General features: G+C 34.7%; 1 protein-coding gene and 1 long non-coding RNA gene across 3 annotated transcripts in view; one reads left to right on the plus strand and one right to left on the minus strand.

Moving 5' to 3' along the window:
- The window catches only part of LOC141396485 (uncharacterized), a 72313-nt gene that overhangs the window by 40864 nt on the left and 4257 nt on the right, over positions 1-27192 (plus strand). For both annotated transcript variants that reach the window (XM_073971975.1, XM_073971974.1), the window contains exon 4: positions 106-2038. In XM_073971975.1, the coding sequence (XP_073828076.1) occupies positions 106-2038 (1933 nt within the window). The remainder of the gene's footprint in view (positions 1-105; positions 2039-27192) is intronic.
- Positions 1-27192, minus strand: part of LOC141396493 (uncharacterized) — an 84223-nt gene that overhangs the window by 38892 nt on the left and 18139 nt on the right. The window lies entirely within an intron of this gene.

The raw sequence follows: 27192 nt of genomic DNA on the forward strand, positions 1-27192 counted from the left end.
TTGTCAAAACATTATGCAAAAAAAAAATCATATATTCACAGCTACTCATAAAAAATAATTGTGATTTATAATGTAATAACCAAATATGTAAATATTTTTATTTAGGACAACAAACATTTGGATGAAGTGGGAGATGAAAGCAGTCCAGTTTCGGACAAGTGTCAATTCGCATCCCCAAAAAACCCTGAATTAAAATTAAACAGTCCAAGAGTTATAAATTGTGCCGGAAAAATACGAAAGCGCCGTATTACTGTAACCAGTAGTACCGAACCATTGGGCAAAAGTTTAAAACCGCAAAGAGAACAAATTATCGTAACTATTATGCCTGATGTGGGTAATGAAAAACATCCCAAAGAACTGAGTGTAACCAACTTAGTTTCAATGGATGTGTCTGAGAAGAATATTGATGGCGATTCCTCGATGAGTAAAATGCGCGAAGAAAATTCTGTGGATGAGCCATGTAATGACGTTAGCAAAAACAATGCTGTCACAGAGGACATAGATGTAGCAGAACTGGACAATGATGAAAATAAGAAAATCGATTATGTAACAAAAGATACAACATTAAATTCTTTAGATACATCGGAGAAAATTGAAGATAATTCCTTGGAGAAATGTGCCAAATTTTTGTCAGTAAATGATGAAAGAGCAAATGTTGAAGAAATCAAAAATAACTTTGTGCTTAAAGATAACCAGAAAAACGAGGTAATGGATTGTGTTGAAGGAATCAATAATAACTTTGAGCTTAAAGATAACCAGAAAAATGAGAAAACGGATTGTGTCACAAAAAATATTAAACACATTTCCACAAAGGAATCTAATGAAGACACCAACAAACCGTTATGCAGCCGAATAATATGCGAAGAGATTAAACACAATGAAACAAATAATATTATTGTTATTACAATACCCGAACAACCAGAAAATTTCAACAAAACTAATGATCCAGACATTAAAGAAAATGAAGAAGCTATTATAACTGAATCTAATGAAACAAACAAGAAAAGTGAAGAATCTAATAAAGCGAACGAGAATAAAGATATCATCGTAACGCCGGGCAGCATTCATTTAGAAATGGATACCATTAGCGAAGCCTTAGTCGTCGACAAAATTGAATATGGCAAATTAGAGGAGGTTAATAAGTCTACTGAATGCTTGGACGCCAATGATTGCAATAGAGCTGTAACTTTATTGGAAAATCTCCCAGAAAATAATGAAAATCCAATTGGAAATGATATAAATAAGGCAGAGGAAACGAAAGATTTAACTTTGACACAATTGAATTCTACAAAAATAACAGATGGAAATAATTGCCGTACAAATAAAATAAACAAAAATAACGATAATGTTACGTTAAATAGCAATCAAACATTTCCTTTGACAATTGAGCCACTAAATTTAAGTAACGTGCCTGAAAACGTTTCTCCAAAATGTAACGAAAACCAAACATTACCGCCGCCTCCCGTGACAAATGAACCTCCAAATTTAAGCAACAACTTAGACGTTAACATTCTCGAATACAACCATGATGAAAATCGTTTGCTGGAAATTGAAATTGTTGATTGTTTAGATATTACAGATGAAAATATTATCATTGATCTTTGTAAACCATTGAACCTCAAAGAGAAACCATCGCCACACAACAACAACGAGTCTGAATTTCAAAGTACTTCTAATGAACAACAAATAATTGACTTCTCCACTAAAGTCATTGATGATGAATTTGAATACCAAATGCTAATACCTAACGATCTCAGTTGTAAGAATGAAACCGATGATCCTCTTAGCTCAGATGATAAGGACAGTGACACATTTCCACCTTTAGAGATATCAGAGAGTGATGATGATATTCGCCATGATTACAAAAGTACTGTTGAACATATGGATTCATTTGATGAAATTGTTATTGATGGTAATGCTGATGTCATCATCGAAAATGACAAAGACACAAAGGAAAATGTATTGCCAGAAGATGAGAATTCTTCCCTCCACAGCTCAAAGTTACCAGAACATGACGAGTGTATAAAAAATGAAGATAGTAAGTATTTTTTTATAATTTATATAACGTTGTTTCTTTTTAACTTTAACCTCATGGCATATTCAATTTGATAGTGGCAAAATTTATTTCATCAAAATTATAGTTTCAGACTAAAGTTATATAGACTATAAGATTTACTCTTTTGATCAACTTCTTGGATTTCTTTTATACAAAAGTTTAAAATGTTGCTACCTCAACCCACACTTTAACAGTAGTAGGGTTTCTACAACAGTATGTTCTGGTGGTTAACTTAAAGTCATATCAAGCTTTTTAAATACTACAGTAGGGCCTGGAGAAATAGTTAGAACCGTTGTCTGTGGCTCAAAGCGGGGCTTGAATCGTCTCGCGTCTCTTAAATAGTATGTAAGGTAATAGGGTCTGTGTCTTCTTCTTTTCCGCTTAACTCAGAAACACTGTCTGTACATGAAGTGCTCCCTCCCAGACACGTGGAGCTTACCGCAGTTGCGGGAGGATTTAGCACATGTTCACAGGCATGGAAAAATTAAAATTCTTTCGGTTCTTTCTTTCATGTTTTTGTGACAAAATTCGTCAGGATTTCTTCTTTGCTTGTGAGCACAAGGAAGAGCTTAGACAGCCTGGCACTCAACAATGTCTAATCATGAGCGTAAACTTCTTGGAAGCCTGTGGGCGCCAAGGTTGATCTATATGACTTATGGATATTTTGTAATGCTGCAGGCAATTCTTCCATGCAAAAAAAATTGATAACAAGGAATCTTTTTTCAATATGAAGTCTCCGCTTTCCCATAGCTTAAATAACTTCACCCTGACTAGTCTTCTTGGTATTTTGATGAAATTATGCTTGAGGCGTGAAGTGAGAGGTGAAGTGTGTCTCAGAAAATAGCCGTATATTTCACTTGCATGGAACTTTAGGTCAAAGGCATATAAGGTTTGTGTCCATGATAATCGGTTCAACTATCTGAACTATTAGAATAGGATATTCGCCATGGATTGTCAATTCATCCATTCCATAGACAATTAATGGAAGTAAGTCCAGATTTTAGATATAAATTAAGGACGTTGTGACCAATGGCTTTATTCGTCGCTACCAATGTTTCCTTGTCACAGCCCCAGGGGTGTCAGCTTGTGCTTTAAGGACTTTATTCCTGGCTTCCACTTACTGGTTTATACAGGTGGCGTGTGACGAAAAGTGGAGGAGATTATCAAAGACTACCCTGGCGTGGGTATACGCCTATGAATATATCGAGTTCTAGGTTTACTTCTCGCATCCAGGAAGGGAACAGTTACTCGGATGACTTTGTAGGGGATAATACAAGAAATTATCTACGGCGGATAGATAGTCGGAGATTTGTGCGGCACTCCCGCGAAGCCAGCGCGTGACATCATTTGAAAAGGTGGAATTGATGATTACGGTTTGATGATGTGTTGTTAACTGCTGTGTCTGTGGTTGCTGTTGGGCGAACAGCGGGGAGTATCGTATTCTGATGACGACAACTTCCGGGGGGATATGTTCTCGCACGCGGTCCAAAAGAGTCTATAGCAGGCAATCCATGATAAGCCGCTCCCAAATCAGAAAAACTAAACAAACATGAACAAACATAATGCGTGATTTCGGGTCAATCTGGTACATAGAACCCGTAGACGTGGACTTTCTCAATCCTAGTTGTTAAACTTGTCTATATTCTCTGCACGAAGGACGTTGTCAAACTAACCCACCCATGCTGGTATTATATCGACAACAATTTGTAGTGCCGATATACGACAAGGGTTCATCTCAGGGCTTTCATTTGAGATCTTTTTTGTGTTGCGCCCCGGAACAGACCACGTTTTCCAGTTGCTTACCCAGCAAAATGTTTGTAGCCAAAGAAGTAGTTGAATCATGAGTGCAAGTGATTTCGGACTACATCTTTTTACGTGAAAGAAGTCATGATTTTTACAAGGGCATGGTGCAGTGAGGATACTGTCTAATTTGCTTCTTAAGCACACATTTTGCATTAGTTCCTTGTAGTGAATAAATATACATTCCACGGAATGTATTTTGAATTGATTCTTCGATTCATTTAAAAATTGATTCGCAAGCATGCATTTTGAGGATATTGGACAAGTTAACATCTATTAAACGAGGATTTTCACTGATTTGAGACCTCAGGGCCATTTGGAAAAAAGTCTTTGAAAGAGTTGTGGTAACTTCTAACTGATATTTATGGCCTCTTCCTCTAGTTTCGTTCAAATTACTACCAAACTCATGTTTTTGTAGAACATTTTTGTTTGAAAAAAAAAAAAACAGTAGTTTGATAATAGTTCGATAGTCTTGTTGCCATTATTATATGTTTTCTTTTACTATCGGATGATTTTAAAACGAAAAATAAACCAATTTGGAGGCATTAAAAATATAAAAATATATATGCTTTGTTCCAGAACCTGCAAGAAGCTACTATTTTTTACTACGATAACATTTTTTCCTTTATGTTATCGAAAAAAATAGTAAAAATTAGTAGATTCTTGCAGTACTGGAACAGACCAATAATATACATTAAAAGTTAATAATGCCAAGAAGCTCCTCCTTAAGCTGAAAACACATACAACGTTTGAGTAAAGTTTTGTGTTGGGCGTCGAGAAAAAACAACAACAGGGCGACGCCGATACCCAAGTCCAGCGCACAGTGGTCCCACTTGTATGGGAAGGTGCGACAAAAATATTTATAATCGTCGGATCAATCTGATTTTTTCAACATACCTATGCTAAAAATAAGTAAAAAATACTTTAGCCAAAAAATCATCAATATATGTAGGTCCAGTTTTTCCTATAGCCCCCATGTGCCGGTACCACCCGATTTCAGGTATTTTGAAGCTTTTATCTAAATTTCCGGCCCTAATGGGCTGTACTTTGGTATTTGGGGTTTCCAATGGTCACAAACCTTCTGCGCCAAAAATTCTGGTCTTAGGTCCAGGTTTTGGTATAGCTCTCATATTACGATACCTCCCGATTTCAGGTATTTTGACGATTTTATCAACATTTTCAGCCCGAATCGGTTCCCAGCAAAATTTATTTGAAGTTGTTCCTTGTGAAGTAGTGATTGAATAGCTTTTTTTGAAGCAGTCCACGCAGAGTCATGAAAAATGCAGTCCGTTCTTCACATTTTGACAATGTCCGATTTGAATCCATTTCATAAATTTTTCACATTTTAGAAATTTCAAAATTTTGCAAAAAAAAAAAAAAAAACTTAAAAAGACAAAGAACATAATTCGTTTCTTGATAATTATAATAACAGCAATATGTTTGCATCCATAAAAAGTAATTTGTATACAAAAAATAATAAAAGTGATTTCGAACTACATCTTTGTTTGTAGCCAAAGATGTAGTTGAATCATATGTTGTTGTGATTTATTCACTACAAAGAACTAATGCAAAATGTGTGCTTAAGAAGTAAATTAGACAGTATCCTCACTGCACCATGCCCTTGTAAAAATCATGACTTCTTTCACGTAAAAAGATGTAGTCCGAAATCACTTGCACTCATGATTTAACTACTTCTTTGGCTACAAACATTTTGCTGGGTTGTAATTTGCCACTTAGAGTCCTCAATGATCAAAAACCTTCTGCGCCAAAAATTCTGGCCTTAGGCCCAGGTTTCGGTATAGCTCTCATATTACGATACCTCCCGATTTCAGGTATTTTGAAGATTTTATCAACATTTTCGGCCCGAATTGGTTGTAATTTGACATTTGGAGTTCTCAATGATCATAAACCTCCTGCGCCAAAAATTGTCGTCTAAGCTTCAGGTTTCGGTATAGCACTCATATTATGGTACCTCCCTATTTCAGTTATTCTGAGGTTTTTATCTACATTTTCGGTTCGACTTGGTTGTAATGTGATATTTGGAGTTCTTAGTGGTCAAAAAACGTCTCCGATTGGTATCGTGGACAGGAAGGGAAACAAATTATTCCATTTGAGGTCAGAATATTTCATGGTAGGGAATATAAAAAAAGTTCGGTGCCACAGAACTTTACATTTTTACTTGTTTTTCATATTTTATATAGCATCATACATATATCAAAAATATACAAATATAAAAAATACACTCGTAAGTAGATCCCAAAACAAAAATGTCTAAATCTTTAAAGAAAAAAATCAAAACACTAAACAAAGAAGAAACTGAGAATACAGCAATACGGCATATTCACTGAAACGACCAGAGGCATCGTCAGTATTTTTAATGTCACACACGGAAATGCAAATATGTATATGCAGCTAGAACCAAATTTTTTGTAAACTTCACACTATTTTGAACATTCATCAAAAAATTTGGAGAGTGGCGAAGGATGGCGAAGTTAGTAAAACTCAACTTCAATTTTTAGGACTTGGAAACAAAATCCGCAAAAAAGTATGTCTCAATCACTCGCATGCTACATGTGCTGGGATTGATGAAAAAACTGCTGACTCACTCAACCATGATTTTAACGGGCTTAGATGGTGTTGTGTAAAGTGTCGTAATATAGATTTTGAATTTTACAATTTTGCTAAAGACTTATCGACTGAAATAACTGAAATAAATAGGGAAATCTGGAACGCGTATTTACGGATGACCCGCTTTAATGGGATTTTTGAAAAATATCCAAACTTAGATGATTTTTCTTCATCACCAGCCACATCTGCACCGAAACGTAAAAGGTCAAATAAGAAAACTTCAAATAAAGCGAAGCTTCCTAATACACCTAGCGTTTCAGGTGGCACTGTTTTCTCACCGCTTATATCTGCTAATCCTGTTACAGAATATGGGGGGTCGAAAACTGATGCTACCATTGTGCCGGACCCAGCTCTGCGAACCCCGGCTACTAACACAGATATTGTCATGGGCTCTGTTAACCCTTTGAGTGCAGCGAGTAATTCTACTCCAACTCTAAGGAGTAAGAAAGCCCAAAAAGATTCCACATCTCAACCAAATCATGGGAGCACTTCTGCTTCCTCTAACAGGGATGTTGAGTCCAGACATCCTGAGTTAGCTCAGCCAACATCGGTTGCTGCAGCTGAAGTTCCCGAGGGCTCTGCTAATCCTTTTAGTGTAGCGAGTGTACGCACTCCAACTTTAAGGAATAAAAAAGCCCTAAAAAATCCTACATCATCTACCAATGTAGCGAGTTCATCGACTCCCACTGTTAGAAATGTAGAATTTGGTGAGACTTCTACAAACGCACCAACTCTCGCATCTGCTCCGTCACAAACCCCGCGAATCTCCCAAAGACCGTTGTTAATGGCTCAGCCCATGAAAGCTGTTTTTGCTGCAAGGTTCGCACCAGTTGTAACGGCTGATGACATAAATTACTATATCAAATCTAAAATAAATGGAGATTATTTCCTGAAAACTTATAAATTAAAACAGCGCTACTCAGAGAATAGATCGTCATTCAAAATTATTGTACCTCAGAACATATTTGATCAGATATTATCGATAGATTTTTGGCCTCCTCAAGCATTTATAAAAGAATTTGTTGAAAAATCAGACAACTTAGCTCACTTACCTCATAGACCAGAGTCGACTCCAAAAAACTAAATAATTCTATTTCAATTTGCTATCAGAACGTTAGGGGACTAAATACAAAATTGTCTCGACTGTTCACTGATAGTTTCGATTTCGAGTTTCAAATTATAGTACTCTCAGAAACTTGGCTGAAACCTTCTGTTTTAAATAGCGAAATATTATGCTCAAGATATCAAATTTTTAGAAAAGATCGAATCATTAAAAAAGGTGGCGGTGTTCAAATTGCAGTCGATTCCAAATACCCATCTAATATTATTACATTAAATGACCTATATGACATCGAGTTCATAGGAGTCTGTATTGAATTTGTCAAGTTTAAATTATTTGTTACCTGTTCATATATACCTCCTGCATCTGACCACAATCTGTATTTTCAACATTTGTCTGCAATAAACTCAATAGCCTCGAGAATGTGTGATACTGATAAAATTCTAATACTAGGAGACTTTAACTTGCCGTCAATTAAGTGGCTTTCGCTTGAGGACTCTGATGGTATGACACCATTGACCCCAAGTGAGAATACGAACCAGCTCTCTTTTGATGTTGTAACTCGCTTCTCGGAAATAAATATGTATCAAATAAATAATGTAATAAATAAGTATGGTAAGATACTGGATTTAGTATTTGTGAATAATACTCTAAATTTTGAAATTTCGAGAATTCATCCTGTATCTATTCCTGAAGATTACCATCATCCCTCACTTTGTATACAGTTGATTTATAACTCCCCAATTTCAACACCACTAACCTCTAGAACATTCAAATCTGTTTTCAACTTTAAGAAAACTAACTTTCAAAAACTGAATCTTCTCATTACTTCCACAGAATGGGCCTCTTTGTTTCACTGTAATAATCAATTTGACCTTGAACAGGCTGTTAATAAATTTTATGACGTACTGAATAATTTTCTTAATGAATGTGTACCAAAAGTTAGAATAAATTCTTCTAATAAATTGCCGTGGATTACTTCCGAATTGTCCGCTCTAAAAAACTCTAAAAATAGACTTTTCAAAAAATTTAAAAAGTCGGGATCTACTATAGATTATTCAAATTATTCCATTGCCAGATCAAAGTACAACATTGAATCTCACAGGTCATATAAAATGTACATTGATAAAATTAAGATAAATATTAAATCCGATCCAAAATCGTTTTATGATTTTGTTAATTTAAAAAGAAAAAGTACCCGTAGACCTCATTTAATAAAATATAATAATAATGAATTCGTAGGCGATCGTGATATCGCTGAATGTTTTGCTAATTTCTTTGCTTCAACATATTCGTATAGCAATAGTTTCTTGGATACTCAATATCCTTGGATACTCAGTATGCCGTTTCTCAGAACTGAAGACATTTCAAAGGGATTATGCTGCCTTAAACCTATAAAAAGTCCAGGTCCTGATGGCATACCTAGTATAATACTTAAAAATTGCCATAATTCCTTATCTACACCATTAACTTTTCTTTTTAATTATTCCCTGAAATTTGGTTATTTCCCAACATTTTGGAAAAAATCTTACTTGGTACCTCTTCATAAATCTGGCAGCTTATCCGACGTATCCAATTATAGAGGAATTGCAAAACTGAGTGCAATTCCGAAGTTATTTGAAAAACTCATCACGGATGTAATCTCTTACAAAGTACATCATATTTTAAGCCCTTATCAGCATGGTTTCCGCAGTGGCTTATCCACCGTTACGAACCTAGTTCAATATACCTCAAAGGTCATTAAAGGATTTACTCAGCAGAAGCAAACTGACACAATCTATACTGATTTCAGTAAAGCGTTCGATAGAGTCAATCATAAATTATTAATATACAAATTAAACCGAATCGGTTTCAGTAAAATCCTATTATCTTGGATCTCGTCTTACTTGCAAGGCAGGTCACAAGTTGTTTTATTTGAGGATTGTCATTCCAAATCAATAAATGTACCATCAGGTGTTCCTCAAGGGAGTCATCTGGGCCCTGTCTTGTTTTTATTATTTGTTAATGATTTACCGTTGTCAATAAAAAATTCTGAACTACTTATGTATGCAGATGATGTTAAAATTTTTATAACACACAAGTCTGTAGAATATTTACAATTACTGCAGGAGGATTTAAATAGATTCTCCCGGTGGTGCGCTATTAATAACATGGATTTAAATTTAAAGAAATGTAAACATATGTGTTTCTCTAGAACCTCACCTCTAACATATGATTTCCGGATAAATGAATCTACTCTAATGTCTGTGGATTCCTTTGTTGATCTAGGTGTCCTATTGGACCCCAAACTAAATTTCAATAATCATATTATAACAATGGTTAATAAAGCAAATGGAGTTTTAGGATTCATTAAGCGTTGGGCAAAGGAATTTTCTGATCCCTATGTCACCAAGCAATTATTTGTCTCACTTGTCAGACCTATACTTGAATATGGTTCTGTTGTATGGGATCCCGAAATATTCTGATAAAATTGAATCTGTGCAAAAACAATTCTTACTTTTTGCTTTAAGAGGCTTTCATTGGAATAGTGATTTCATCTTGCCCTCATATACGAGCAGGCTTAAGTTAATCAGATTACCAACATTAAAAAGTAGACGTGTAATGTTCAATACAATTATGGTACAAAAAATTTTGAATGGCAATATACTTTCAGATTTCCTTATTTCTTCAATCAAAATAAATGTTCCTATCAGATTCAGTAGATATTATCGTTTCTGTAACACTGATTCTCATCGCACTAATTATGCACTAAGCGAACCTGTCTGCAGAATGTGTGATGAATTTAATTCTTTATATTTTATTGTAGATTTTGGTGTAGATATCAATATTATCAAGTCTAGAATAATTTCATATCTTACCCCCAGTTTATGTATTTCGAAACGAAAATGTGTGCGCATGAAAGACACCCAAACTTTAGTTTTTGAAATATTATTTCATTTGCTTTTCCTTCAAAACAAAAAACAAATTTGAAATACACACTCAAATTTGGTAGTTTTTCTTCCGCATTCGTTTTCTTATCGACATACATAAACAGGCCCTTAATACTTAGAATATACCTAACATTATAAAATATACTAGCTGTTAAAGAATTTTCTGTAGCTGGTATTCAATGCCAACTTTTTATCCCGTCATGCTCCGGATCATGACGTGTACGCGATCCCTACGTAATGGGGAGGTCGCCCCCACGGTTCGGAAGGGGTGGGAAAGTGTGGCGTTGGGAACGTTCGAAAAAAAAAAAAAATATGTTCTCGCACGCGGTCCAAAAGAGTCTATAGCAGGCAATCCATGATAAGCCGCTCCCAAATCAGAAAAACTAAACAAACATGAACAAACATAATGCGTGATTTCGGGTCAATCTGGTACATAGAACCCGTAGACGTGGACTTTCTCAATCCTAGTTGTTAAACTTGTCTATATTCTCTGCACGAAGGACGTTGTCAAACTAACCCACCCATGCTGGTATTATATCGACAACAATTTGTAGTGCCGATATACGACAAGGGTTCATCTCAGGGCTTTCATTTGAGATCTTTTTTGTGTTGCGCCCCGGAACAGACCACGTTTTCCAGTTGCTTAGTTAGAAGTAGTTGAATCATGAGTGCAAGTGATTTCGGACTACATCTTTTTACGTGAAAGAAGTCATGATTTTTACAAGGGCATGGTGCAGTGAGGATACTGTCTAATTTGCTTCTTAAGCACACATTTTGCATTAGTTCCTTGTAGTGAATAAATATACATTCCACGGAATGTATTTTGAATTGATTCTTCGATTCATTTAAAAATTGATTCGCAAGCATGCATTTTGAGGATATTGGACAAGTTAACATCTATTAAACGAGGATTTTCACTGATTTGAGACCTCAGGGCCATTTGGAAAAAAGTCTTTGAAAGAGTTGTGGTAACTTCTAACTGATATTTATGGCCTCTTCCTCTAGTTTCGTTCAAATTACTACCAAACTCATGTTTTTGTAGAACATTTTTGTTTGAAAAAAAAAACAGTAGTTTGATAATAGTTCGATAGTCTTGTGGCCATTATTATATGTTTTCTTTTACTATCGGATGATTTTAAAATGAAAAATAAACCAATTTGGAGGCATTAAAAATATAAAAATATATAATATACATTAAAAGTTAATAATGCCAAGAAGCTCCTCCTTAAGCTGAAAACACATACAACGTTTGAGTAAAGTTTTGTGTTGGGCGTCGAGAAAAAACAACAACAGGGCGACGCCGATACCAAAGTCCAGCGCACAGTGGTCCCACTTGTATGGGAAGGTGCGACAAAAATATTTATAATCGTCGGATCAATCTGATTTTTTCAACATACCTATGCTAAAAATAAGTAAAAAATACTTTAGCCAAAAAATCATCAATATATGTAGGTCCAGTTTTTCCTATAGCCCCCATGTGCCGGTACCACCCGATTTCAGGTATTTTGAAGCTTTTATCTAAATTTCCGGCCCTAATGGGCTGTACTTTGGTATTTGGGGTTTCCAATGGTCACAAACCTTCTGCGCCAAAAATTCTGGTCTTAGGTCCAGGTTTTGGTATAGCTCTCATATTACGATACCTCCCGATTTCAGGTATTTTGACGATTTTATCAACATTTTCAGCCCGAATCGGTTCCCAGCAAAATTTATTTGAAGTTGTTCCTTGTGAAGTAGTGATTGAATAGCTTTTTTTGAAGCAGTCCACGCAGAGTCATGAAAAATGCAGTCCGTTCTTCACATTTTGACAATGTCCGATTTGAATCCATTTCATAAATTTTTCACATTTTAGAAATTTCAAAATTTTGCAAAAAAAAAAAAAAAAACTTAAAAAGACAAAGAACATAATTCGTTTCTTGATAATTATAATAACAGCAATATGTTTGCATCCATAAAAAGTAATTTGTATACAAAAAATAATAAAAGTGATTTCGAACTACATCTTTGTTTGTAGCCAAAGATGTAGTTGAATCATATGTTGTTGTGATTTATTCACTACAAAGAACTAATGCAAAATGTGTGCTTAAGAAGTAAATTAGACAGTATCCTCACTGCACCATGCCCTTGTAAAAATCATGACTTCTTTCACGTAAAAAGATGTAGTCCGAAATCACTTGCACTCATGATTTAACTACTTCTTTGGCTACAAACATTTTGCTGGGTTGTAATTTGCCACTTAGAGTCCTCAATGATCAAAAACCTTCTGCGCCAAAAATTCTGGCCTTAGGCCCAGGTTTCGGTATAGCTCTCATATTACGATACCTCCCGATTTCAGGTATTTTGAAGATTTTATCAACATTTTCGGCCCGAATTGGTTGTAATTTGACATTTGGAGTTCTCAATGATCATAAACCTCCTGCGCCAAAAATTGTCGTCTAAGCTTCAGGTTTCGGTATAGCACTCATATTATGGTACCTCCCTATTTCAGTTATTCTGAGGTTTTTATCTACATTTTCGGTTCGACTTGGTTGTAATGTGATATTTGGAGTTCTTAGTGGTCAAAAAACGTCTCCGATTGGTATCGTGGACAGGAAGGGAAACAAATTATTCCATTTGAGGTCAGAATATTTCATGGTAGGGAATATAAAAAAAGTTCGGTGCCACAGAACTTTACATTTTTACTTGTTTTTCATATTTTATATAGCATCATACATATATCAAAAATATACAAATATAAAAAATACACTCGTAAGTAGATCCCAAAACAAAAATGTCTAAATCTTTAAAGAAAAAAATCAAAACACTAAACAAAGAAGAAACTGAGAATACAGCAATACGGCATATTCACTGAAACGACCAGAGGCATCGTCAGTATTTTTAATGTCACACACGGAAATGCAAATATGTATATGCAGCTAGAACCAAATTTTTTGTAAACTTCACACTATTTTGAACATTCATCAAAAAATTTGGAGAGTGGCGAAGGATGGCGAAGTTAGTAAAACTCAACTTCAATTTTTAGGACTTGGAAACAAAATCCGCAAAAAAGTATGTCTCAATCACTCGCATGCTACATGTGCTGGGATTGATGAAAAAACTGCTGACTCACTCAACCATGATTTTAACGGGCTTAGATGGTGTTGTGTAAAGTGTCGTAATATAGATTTTGAATTTTACAATTTTGCTAAAGACTTATCGACTGAAATAACTGAAATAAATAGGGAAATCTGGAACGCGTATTTACGGATGACCCGCTTTAATGGGATTTTTGAAAAATATCCAAACTTAGATGATTTTTCTTCATCACCAGCCACATCTGCACCGAAACGTAAAAGGTCAAATAAGAAAACTTCAAATAAAGCGAAGCTTCCTAATACACCTAGCGTTTCAGGTGGCACTGTTTTCTCACCGCTTATATCTGCTAATCCTGTTACAGAATATGGGGGTCGAAAACTGATGCTACCATTGTGCCGGACCCAGCTCTGCGAACCCCGGCTACTAACACAGATATTGTCATGGGCTCTGTTAACCCTTTGAGTGCAGCGAGTAATTCTACTCCAACTCTAAGGAGTAAGAAAGCCCAAAAAGATTCCACATCTCAACCAAATCATGGGAGCACTTCTGCTTCCTCTAACAGGGATGTTGAGTCCAGACATCCTGAGTTAGCTCAGCCAACATCGGTTGCTGCAGCTGAAGTTCCCGAGGGCTCTGCTAATCCTTTTAGTGTAGCGAGTGTACGCACTCCAACTTTAAGGAATAAAAAAGCCCTAAAAAATCCTACATCATCTACCAATGTAGCGAGTTCATCGACTCCCACTGTTAGAAATGTAGAATTTGGTGAGACTTCTACAAACGCACCAACTCTCGCATCTGCTCCGTCACAAACCCCGCGAATCTCCCAAAGACCGTTGTTAATGGCTCAGCCCATGAAAGCTGTTTTTGCTGCAAGGTTCGCACCAGTTGTAACGGCTGATGACATAAATTACTATATCAAATCTAAAATAAATGGAGATTATTTCCTGAAAACTTATAAATTAAAACAGCGCTACTCAGAGAATAGATCGTCATTCAAAATTATTGTACCTCAGAACATATTTGATCAGATATTATCGATAGATTTTTGGCCTCCTCAAGCATTTATAAAAGAATTTGTTGAAAAATCAGACAACTTAGCTCACTTACCTCATAGACCAGAGTCGACTCCAAAAAACTAAATAATTCTATTTCAATTTGCTATCAGAACGTTAGGGGACTAAATACAAAATTGTCTCGACTGTTCACTGATAGTTTCGATTTCGAGTTTCAAATTATAGTACTCTCAGAAACTTGGCTGAAACCTTCTGTTTTAAATAGCGAAATATTATGCTCAAGATATCAAATTTTTAGAAAAGATCGAATCATTAAAAAAGGTGGCGGTGTTCAAATTGCAGTCGATTCCAAATACCCATCTAATATTATTACATTAAATGACCTATATGACATCGAGTTCATAGGAGTCTGTATTGAATTTGTCAAGTTTAAATTATTTGTTACCTGTTCATATATACCTCCTGCATCTGACCACAATCTGTATTTTCAACATTTGTCTGCAATAAACTCAATAGCCTCGAGAATGTGTGATACTGATAAAATTCTAATACTAGGAGACTTTAACTTGCCGTCAATTAAGTGGCTTTCGCTTGAGGACTCTGATGGTATGACACCATTGACCCCAAGTGAGAATACGAACCAGCTCTCTTTTGATGTTGTAACTCGCTTCTCGGAAATAAATATGTATCAAATAAATAATGTAATAAATAAGTATGGTAAGATACTGGATTTAGTATTTGTGAATAATACTCTAAATTTTGAAATTTCGAGAATTCATCCTGTATCTATTCCTGAAGATTACCATCATCCCTCACTTTGTATACAGTTGATTTATAACTCCCCAATTTCAACACCACTAACCTCTAGAACATTCAAATCTGTTTTCAACTTTAAGAAAACTAACTTTCAAAAACTGAATCTTCTCATTACTTCCACAGAATGGGCCTCTTTGTTTCACTGTAATAATCAATTTGACCTTGAACAGGCTGTTAATAAATTTTATGACGTACTGAATAATTTTCTTAATGAATGTGTACCAAAAGTTAGAATAAATTCTTCTAATAAATTGCCGTGGATTACTTCCGAATTGTCCGCTCTAAAAAACTCTAAAAATAGACTTTTCAAAAAATTTAAAAAGTCGGGATCTACTATAGATTATTCAAATTATTCCATTGCCAGATCAAAGTACAACATTGAATCTCACAGGTCATATAAAATGTACATTGATAAAATTAAGATAAATATTAAATCCGATCCAAAATCGTTTTATGATTTTGTTAATTTAAAAAGAAAAAGTACCCGTAGACCTCATTTAATAAAATATAATAATAATGAATTCGTAGGCGATCGTGATATCGCTGAATGTTTTGCTAATTTCTTTGCTTCAACATATTCGTATAGCAATAGTTTCTTGGATACTCAATATCCTTGGATACTCAGTATGCCGTTTCTCAGAACTGAAGACATTTCAAAGGGATTATGCTGCCTTAAACCTATAAAAAGTCCAGGTCCTGATGGCATACCTAGTATAATACTTAAAAATTGCCATAATTCCTTATCTACACCATTAACTTTTCTTTTTAATTATTCCCTGAAATTTGGTTATTTCCCAACATTTTGGAAAAAATCTTACTTGGTACCTCTTCATAAATCTGGCAGCTTATCCGACGTATCCAATTATAGAGGAATTGCAAAACTGAGTGCAATTCCGAAGTTATTTGAAAAACTCATCACGGATGTAATCTCTTACAAAGTACATCATATTTTAAGCCCTTATCAGCATGGTTTCCGCAGTGGCTTATCCACCGTTACGAACCTAGTTCAATATACCTCAAAGGTCATTAAAGGATTTACTCAGCAGAAGCAAACTGACACAATCTATACTGATTTCAGTAAAGCGTTCGATAGAGTCAATCATAAATTATTAATATACAAATTAAACCGAATCGGTTTCAGTAAAATCCTATTATCTTGGATCTCGTCTTACTTGCAAGGCAGGTCACAAGTTGTTTTATTTGAGGATTGTCATTCCAAATCAATAAATGTACCATCAGGTGTTCCTCAAGGGAGTCATCTGGGCCCTGTCTTGTTTTTATTATTTGTTAATGATTTACCGTTGTCAATAAAAAATTCTGAACTACTTATGTATGCAGATGATGTTAAAATTTTTATAACACACAAGTCTGTAGAATATTTACAATTACTGCAGGAGGATTTAAATAGATTCTCCCGGTGGTGCGCTATTAATAACATGGATTTAAATTTAAAGAAATGTAAACATATGTGTTTCTCTAGAACCTCACCTCTAACATATGATTTCCGGATAAATGAATCTACTCTAATGTCTGTGGATTCCTTTGTTGATCTAGGTGTCCTATTGGACCCCAAACTAAATTTCAATAATCATATTATAACAATGGTTAATAAAGCAAATGGAGTTTTAGGATTCATTAAGCGTTGGGCAAAGGAATTTTCTGATCCCTATGTCACCAAGCAATTATTTGTCTCACTTGTCAGACCTATACTTGAATATGGTTCTGTTGTATGGGATCCCGAAATATTCTGATAAAATTGAATCTGTGCAAAAACAATTCTTACTTTTTGCTTTAAGAGGCTTTCATTGGAATAGTGATTTCATCTTGCCCTCATATACGAGCAGGCTTAAGTTAATCAGATTACCAACATTAAAAAGTAGACGTGTAATGTTCAATACAATTATGGTACAAAAAATTTTGAATGGCAATATACTTTCAGATTTCCTTATTTCTTCAATCAAAATAAATGTTCCTATCAGATTCAGTAGATATTATCGTTTCTGTAACACTGATTCTCATCGCACTAATTATGCACTAAGCGAACCTGTCTGCAGAATGTGTGATGAATTTAATTCTTTATATTTTATTGTAGATTTTGGTGTAGATATCAATATTATCAAGTCTAGAATAATTTCATATCTTACCCCCAGTTTATGTATTTCGAAACGAAAATGTGTGCGCATGAAAGACACCCAAACTTTAGTTTTTGAAATATTATTTCATTTGCTTTTCCTTCAAAACAAAAAACAAATTTGAAATACACACTCAAATTTGGTAGTTTTTCTTCCGCATTCGTTTTCTTATCGACATACATAAACAGGCCCTTAATACTTAGAATATACCTAACATTATAAAATATACTAGCTGTTAAAGAATTTTCTGTAGCTGGTATTCAATGCCAACTTTTTATCCCGTCATGCTCCGGATCATGACGTGTACGCGATCCCTACGTAATGGGGAGGTCGCCCCCACGGTTCGGAAGGGGTGGGAAAGTGTGGCGTTGGGAACGTTCGAAAAAAAAAAAAATATGTTCTCGCACGCGGTCCAAAAGAGTCTATAGCAGGCAATCCATGATAAGCCGCTCCCAAATCAGAAAAACTAAACAAACATGAACAAACATAATGCGTGATTTCGGGTCAATCTGGTACATAGAACCCGTAGACGTGGACTTTCTCAATCCTAGTTGTTAAACTTGTCTATATTCTCTGCACGAAGGACGTTGTCAAACTAACCCACCCATGCTGGTATTATATCGACAACAATTTGTAGTGCCGATATACGACAAGGGTTCATCTCAGGGCTTTCATTTGAGATCTTTTTTGTGTTGCGCCCCGGAACAGACCACGTTTTCCAGTTGCTTAGTTAGAAGTAGTTGAATCATGAGTGCAAGTGATTTCGGACTACATCTTTTTACGTGAAAGAAGTCATGATTTTTACAAGGGCATGGTGCAGTGAGGATACTGTCTAATTTGCTTCTTAAGCACACATTTTGCATTAGTTCCTTGTAGTGAATAAATATACATTCCACGGAATGTATTTTGAATTGATTCTTCGATTCATTTAAAAATTGATTCGCAAGCATGCATTTTGAGGATATTGGACAAGTTAACATCTATTAAACGAGGATTTTCACTGATTTGAGACCTCAGGGCCATTTGGAAAAAAGTCTTTGAAAGAGTTGTGGTAACTTCTAACTGATATTTATGGCCTCTTCCTCTAGTTTCGTTCAAATTACTACCAAACTCATGTTTTTGTAGAACATTTTTGTTTGAAAAAAAAAACAGTAGTTTGATAATAGTTCGATAGTCTTGTGGCCATTATTATATGTTTTCTTTTACTATCGGATGATTTTAAAATGAAAAATAAACCAATTTGGAGGCATTAAAAATATAAAAATATATAATATACATTAAAAGTTAATAATGCCAAGAAGCTCCTCCTTAAGCTGAAAACACATACAACGTTTGAGTAAAGTTTTGTGTTGGGCGTCGAGAAAAAACAACAACAGGGCGACGCCGATACCAAAGTCCAGCGCACAGTGGTCCCACTTGTATGGGAAGGTGCGACAAAAATATTTATAATCGTCGGATCAATCTGATTTTTTCAACATACCTATGCTAAAAATAAGTAAAAAATACTTTAGCCAAAAAATCATCAATATATGTAGGTCCAGTTTTTCCTATAGCCCCCATGTGCCGGTACCACCCGATTTCAGGTATTTTGAAGCTTTTATCTAAATTTCCGGCCCTAATGGGCTGTACTTTGGTATTTGGGGTTTCCAATGGTCACAAACCTTCTGCGCCAAAAATTCTGGTCTTAGGTCCAGGTTTTGGTATAGCTCTCATATTACGATACCTCCCGATTTCAGGTATTTTGACGATTTTATCAACATTTTCAGCCCGAATCGGTTCCCAGCAAAATTTATTTGAAGTTGTTCCTTGTGAAGTAGTGATTGAATAGCTTTTTTTGAAGCAGTCCACGCAGAGTCATGAAAAATGCAGTCCGTTCTTCACATTTTGACAATGTCCGATTTGAATCCATTTCATAAATTTTTCACATTTTAGAAATTTCAAAATTTTGCAAAAAAAAAAAAAAAAAAAACTTAAAAAGACAAAGAACATAATTCGTTTCTTGCTAATTATAATAACAGCAATATGTTTGCATCCATAAAAAGTAATTTGTATACAAAAAATAATAAAAGTGATTTCGAACTACATCTTTGTTTGTAGCCAAAGAAGTAGTTGAATCATATGTTGTTGTGATTTATTCACTACAAAGAACTAATGCAAAATGTGTGCTTAAGAAGTAAATTAGACAGTATCCTCACTGCACCATGCCCTTGTAAAAATCATGACTTCTTTCACGTAAAAAGATGTAGTCCGAAATCACTTGCACTCATGATTTAACTACTTCTTTGGCTACAAACATTTTGCTGGGTTGTAATTTGCCACTTAGAGTCCTCAATGATCAAAAACCTTCTGCGCCAAAAATTCTGGCCTTAGGCCCAGGTTTCGGTATAGCTCTCATATTACGATACCTCCCGATTTCAGGTATTTTGAAGATTTTATCAACATTTTCGGCCCGAATTGGTTGTAATTTGACATTTGGAGTTCTCAATGATCATAAACCTCCTGCGCCAAAAATTGTCGTCTAAGCTTCAGGTTTCGGTATAGCACTCATATTATGGTACCTCCCTATTTCAGTTATTCTGAGGTTTTTATCTACATTTTCGGTTCGACTTGGTTGTAATGTGATATTTGGAGTTCTTAGTGGTCAAAAAACGTCTCCGATTGGTATCGTGGACAGGAAGGGAAACAAATTATTCCATTTGAGGTCAGAATATTTCATGGTAGGGAATATAAAAAAAGTTCGGTGCCACAGAACTTTACATTTTTACTTGTTTTTCATATTTTATATAGCATCATACATATATCAAAAATATACAAATATAAAAAATACACTCGTAAGTAGATCCCAAAACAAAAATGTCTAAATCTTTAAAGAAAAAAATCAAAACACTAAACAAAGAAGAAACTGAGAATACAGCAATACGGCATATTCACTGAAACGACCAGAGGCATCGTCAGTATTTTTAATGTCACACACGGAAATGCAAATATGTATATGCAGCTAGAACCAAATTTTTTGTAAACTTCACACTATTTTGAACATTCATCAAAAAATTTGGAGAGTGGCGAAGGATGGCGAAGTTAGTAAAACTCAACTTCAATTTTTAGGACTTGGAAACAAAATCCGCAAAAAAGTATTATAAAAAATGTGATTTCCAGCACATTTTATGCGAATAATGTGTACACATGTTTATGTAAAAGTAATTAGGAAACATTATACTAAAACTTCCATTTGGAAAAAAAAAATAATTTTATCCTTTCAATTTTGAGTTATTTGCCCTGCAAGAAGTCACAACCTTACTGATGTTTTTAAAGTTTTTAAGAGATCATACGTAAATGTCAATTTCTTCTATTTTGTTTTGTTAAATACTGTTATAAATTACAAAAACAGTGCTGGAATATTAAAATATGATATGTTTAGAGAAAATTTGCTTAATTGTCGCAGAGATTTGCTGATATCGATTTTTCGATTTTTGTCGCAGGTTGGGACCAGTGTGCAGCGTTTATATGTTTGTCGGCAAATATTTCAAATGAATTTGAATTTTTCGGCATCATGTCCAACAGTGTAAAACGGCCAAAACGACACAAAACTTTACCCAAACGTTGTATGTGTTTTCAGCTTTAAAATGTTATCATCACATTTAACTTTAAGTTAACCGTAACGCTATAAATATGTTCGCTAAATCCAAACTATAACAAAAGAAGACTTATAATAATGGGGGTTAATGAAATTGAAATATATGGTCTGTTCCTGAACTGCAAGAATCTAATAATTTTTACTATTTTTCCGATAACATAAAGGAAAAAATGTTATCGTAGTAAAAAATAGTAGCTTCTTGCAGGTTCTGGAACAGAGCAATAATGAATATAAAACAATGGAATATCTCAAATAAATCATTTTAAAAAGCGACTGAGTGCAAATAAAAATCAAATACCTTTATTCTAGAAAGTTAGCTTTTATTACTCAAAAATACCCAAAAACATCTTAAAACGCTTCTTACATAGAGTCATGCAAAATAGGTAATAAACATCTAAAATTGTTTGCATCTTAGCTGCACCATGCCCTTGTAAAAATCATGACTTCTTTCACGTAAAAAGAAATAGTCACTTGCACTCATGATTCAACTACTTTTTTGGCTACAAACAAATATACAGTCTGACATTTCTTGCACATATGATCATCTTTTTGGATACAAACATTAAAATATACAAGTAATTAAAAATACAAGTAATTAAAATACCATAAAATAAATTGTTTCTTGTGTTCCGAAGAATTTTATTTGCAAAAAGTTATTATAAATGTAAACATTACTAAAATGTGAAAATTTTATGAAATGGATTCAAATCGGACATTGTCAAAATGTGAAGAACGGAATGCATTTTTCATGACTCTGCGTGGACTGCTTCTAAAAAAGATATTCAATCACTACTTCACATAGAATAACTTCAAATAAATTTTGCTGGGTATATTGTCAATAAGGTGTAAGACACCGTGATTCCTACCGTGGCACACTGGTCGAAATCACTGATCTAGCGGCGAGAAAGTCAAAAAAATCAAACTATAAAATTGCGTTTTCAATTGTCTCGATTACAGACACTCTGCTGACTAACATTTTGTTTTTATTTTGTTGTTGTTGTAAATATTCTCTCAGCTATTCACTATCCAATGCAAGAAACTTTGCTTCATCAGATTTTAAGAAAATTGTTGCAAAATATCTAAATTAATATTTGTTTAATTGTTAAACATATTCTTAATAAAACTAAACAAAGTTAATTTTCTCGTTTAGAGTTAAGCTTGATGATCTGAAATTATTTGCAAGTGAAAAAGGAAAGCCAAGGACTCGAACCAACATAGTCACCAAATTACGTTACCTGGTTTCATTGGTGGTAAAGCAAATCTTCGGACGTATCGACTATGTAATGGGTTCTCTGTCCTAGAACTTATCGTTTTTGAAATGCAAATGTGTTTTTGTACATTAACGCGGATACTTGGCCACAGAAATGTATTTTCTTCATGACAAACGCTTTTTGCGCTGACTTTGAAGTTATGAGTTGGCTTTGAACGCTAACACGCCATGACAACATTTTTTGATATGTTTTTCAAGGACGTGGGTTCAAATCCCAGCCGGGCTCAGCCTGTTTTTATTTTTTGAAATTTTGCCTTTTTAGGGCGAAGATCATTTTTGAATGATTTTTGTTAATTTTCTCGTTTAGAGTTAAGCTTGATGATCTGAAATTATTTGCAAGTGAAAAAGGAAAGCCAAGGACTCGAACCCACATAGTCACCAAATTACGTTACCTGGTTTCATTGGTGGTAAAGCAAATCTTCGGACGTATCGACTATGTAATGGCTTCTCTGTCCTAGAACTTATCGTTTTTCAAATGCAAATGTGTTTTTGTACATTAACGCGGATACTTGGCCACAGAAATGTATTTTCTTCATGACAAACGCTTTTTGCGCTGACTTTGAAGTTATGAGTTGGCTTTGAACGCTAACACGCCATGACCACATTTTTTGATATGTTTTTCAAGGACGTGGGTTCAAATCCCAGCCGGGCTCAGCCTGTTTTTATTTTTTGAAATTTTGCCTTTTCAGGGCGAAGATCTTCAAAAATGATCTTCGCCCTAAAAAGGCAAAATTTCAAAAAATAAACAAAGTTAATTTTTATTTAATAGTGGAGGATGTAAATTTAATGAAAAAAAATGTTTGGGCCAGATTTTAATGTATTATTTTTCTTGTGTTTTTAGTGTAATATACTTTTGTATACTACTTTTGTTAAATAGAGCGTAACTACTAATTTTCTGTAATGTCCAGTCCAATTCTTTTTTGACAAATTAAATTGGACTTCCTAGATTCCGAATAACCATATTTTGGCTGCAACTAGCCGCAAATCTTGCTGATAAATGTTTTAAAAACATATCTTAAATCCTCAACATACCCAAAATCGGGTGATACAATTATATGAGGGCTATATCAAAACGTAGACCTGTGTTCCCAATTTTTGGTGGAGAATATGTATAATCAATGCCAAAATTCAGCTTATTTGTCTGAAAATGTGGACAAAATCCTCAAAATACCGAATATAGGAAGGTACTGTTATATGGGGGCAATATAAAACCGCAGCCCAATGTCCACAATTGTTACAATTGTTGGTGGAGAATGTTTGTGTTCACTGATAACCCCAAATACCAAATAGATCTAATTTTGTCGAAAAACATAGCTTTAATCTCCCAAAATACTGAAAATCCGGAGGTACCTAAAAAGGGCAAGGGTGGTTTAAATCCTCAAAATACCGAGTAATTCAGCAACATAAGTACAAATGGTATCGCAAAACTCGTTGTTCGGACTCTTCTATAAATAGTAGGTCCTATGTCATTGAGCTAATATGTTTTCGAAGGGTTTTAAACGACAAGTTTTCTTACACAGAAAGAAAATAGGATTACTGAAAATGTTCCTATCTTCTATTACACTGTGAACCAAAATTTTGGGGGGTGGAAAATTCCTTGTGGGGGTGAAAGCCCTTGATGACTATATTCAGAATCCCAAAGGGCAGATCCGCCGTGAGTCGAACTTTTGAGTTATGGCGTGATGAATTTCTCACTGGATACCCTATAAGCCATCAGAAACTAGCGGTATATTTTTGTTCGCAGTTATTTAAGCTCATTTTTAAGATGACATGTCTTCAGTCAAATCTAATGAGGATCTTTTTCGTAGAACATTTTGACCTTCTAACTCGCTTCCTTCCATGTCCTTTTCGTCCTTTATTTTAAGAGCCGCTATAAAAGTACCACAATATGACGTTTTTCAGCTTCGAAATGTTCTGCAAAAATGTCGGACAGAAAATTTTAGGTACGGCTCTCATTGACAACAAATCGATTTTGTCGCGTTTTCGTGGTCGTTTTGTGCATTTACCCTGTTTTTCTTCAGAAAAAGGCTATATTTTGTTTTTTGTATATTCGTTGCAGAAACACAAAACACAGTTTTTTTCTGAGAAAACAGGGGTAAATGTAAAAAATGACTATGAAAACGCGACAAAATCGATTAGTTGTCAATGAGAACTGTACCTAAAATTGTCTGAGCGACAGTTTGTTCTCGAAGCTGAAAAACGTCATCTTGTGGTACTTTTATAGCGGCTTTTAAAATAAAGGACGAAAAGGACATGGATGGAAGCGAGTTAGAAGGTCGAAATGTTCTACGAAAAAGATCCTCATTAGATTTGACTGAAGACATTTCATCTTAAAAATAAGCTAAAATAACTGCGAACAAAGATATACCGCTAGTTTCTGATGGCTTATAGGGTATCCAGTGAAAAATTCATCACGCCATAACTCAAAAGTTCGACTCACGGCGGATCTGCCCTTTGGGATTCTGAATATAGTCATCAAGGGCTTTCACCCCCAAAAGGAATTTTGCACCCCCAGACCTCGAGCTCCATTTTGTTGCACAGTGTTATTTGTTTAGAATAATCATGAAATATTTACCAAATGAAATTTGGAACCACTTTTTAGGATTGAGTCAACTATTTCGTATATTAAACGTTTTGTGACCTTTTGTTTTTCTCCTTTTGCAGAGTTGCCACGGTGCTCTTGAAACAATTTTAAATGGAAGGTGCTTACACCATGGAAGTTTTTGCGGATTCTGAAACTACAATGTTTATAGATGAGAAAAATTAAAAAACAAAAAAAAATCGCCGGAGCGCTTTTTAAATAAATCGCGATTTAAGTTGAAATTTTTAGAGGTTGTTTTGGTTTTCACGATTTTGCTTAGAAACCGCAAATCCTATGAAAATGGGACTAAAGAAAATGTTGTAGCCATGAAAATTCTCTATATGATTCACCTTTATTGTATTCTCGTCGGTTTTACCGTTTTTGAGATATAGATGTTAAAATTTGGACAATTCAATTTCAATTCAATTCTGTATAGCCCCATTATAAAACAATGTCATGACTGCAAATTCACAACTTAAACTTATATATCTAAAAAATGGTACAACTAAGGATAAGTTACTTAAGCAAGTCTTGTAGAGAATTTTCACAGCTTTAAGATTTTCTCAGGTCCAATATCGATAAGACTTACCGTGTCCAAGCAAAATCGCGAAACCCTAACAAAAAAACCTAAAAATGTAAACTGCGCTTTTTTATCTCAAAAATGGTACAGGAAACAAATGATAAACGCCAATCCTCTAGAGAATTTTCACAGCTACAACATTTTCTTTAGCTCCATTTCGATTGGACGTGCGGTTTCCAAGCAAAATCGTGAAAACCTAAAAAACACCTAAAAATGTGAATTTTGACCGCTATTTTTTTAAAAATCCCCTACAGCGATTTTTTCTTGTTTTTGGATTTTTCTCATCTATGAACATTGCTGTTTCAGGATTCACAAAAACTTCCCCTGTGTAAGCGGTTTTCATCAAAAGTTAGTCAAGGGCACCCTTCATGACATTGTTTTATAAGGGGGCGATACAGTCAGTGCATTGTCCAAATTTGAACTTCTATATCTCAAAAATGGTAAAAATTATGAAAATACCATAAAAATCGATCTTGTAGAGAATTTTCATAGCTACAACATCTTTTTTAGTCCGATTTTGATAGGACATGCGGTTTCTAGGCAAAATCGTGAAAACCTAAACAACCCCTAAAAATGTCAACTTAAATCGCGATTTATTTAAAAAGCGCTCCGGCGATTTTTTTTTGTTTTTTGATTTTTCTCATCTATAAACATCGTAGTTTCAGAATCAGCAAAAACTTTCGAGGTGTACGCACCTTCCATTTAAAATTGTTTCAAGAGCACCGTGTTGTATGTTTAGAGACTAACTCGTTCCTTACCAAACTTATGAACTGATTACGTTCTTTGCAAGTGTGGGCAGATTGATCTGCAACACAAACATGGGAATATATTATTCTCCTCTGTCATATTTTCATGCAATTTTAGGATAAATGGTTAGACAGAAGAATTATTCGGATGTTTTTCTTTGCAAACTAAACCAACCAACCTATCGTTAATTAGAACCCTAAAATATGTACAAAGTTATTGCGTTCTTGTCTTTTTAAGCAAATTGCAAACAAATCATAATCGTTGTTGATGTCGTATGTTAGGTATGTCAAAAGCGCAGATTAAAGAAATAGCAATCACTTGTGCTCACAGCCAATTGTTTTGCATTGAATATCTTTATATCAATAAAAAAACAAATTAGCACTGCAAACAATAAGAAATGTAACTGAAAGTAGAAGAAAAATAATGAGTGTCAGAGTGACAGAGTCTACAGTGTAAATATTTTAAGTGTCCGGATCAACGAGTATCCGGATTATCGAGACTATACTGTATTTCATCGCAATTTTTGCACTTTTTAAATACGATATTTATGACGTCTACTTTCCCGCAGTCATGGAAAGTAGCTCGAGTGGTTCCGCTTCCGAAAAAGGGGGAGGTGTATGATGTATCGAACTTGCGCCCTATAAGCATCTTGCCTGCAATATCTAAAGTTGTGGAACATATCATTAAGGATGATATTGTTGAACACTTGGATGACTCCAAGTTGTTGAATAGTTCTCAGTTTGGTTTTCGCCGTGGACTTAACACTGCTACGCATTTGCTGTGTCACATTGAACTTATCAGGCACGTTTTTAATACAACTGATGTTGGGTTACTTGTTGGTCTTGATTTATGTAAGTTGATGTCGTCGTATTT

This window comes from Musca autumnalis, unplaced genomic scaffold, assembly GCF_047663935.1.
Source record: "Musca autumnalis isolate F117 unplaced genomic scaffold, ASM4766393v1 scaffold_3, whole genome shotgun sequence".
Lineage (NCBI taxonomy): Eukaryota > Metazoa > Arthropoda > Insecta > Diptera > Muscidae > Musca > Musca autumnalis.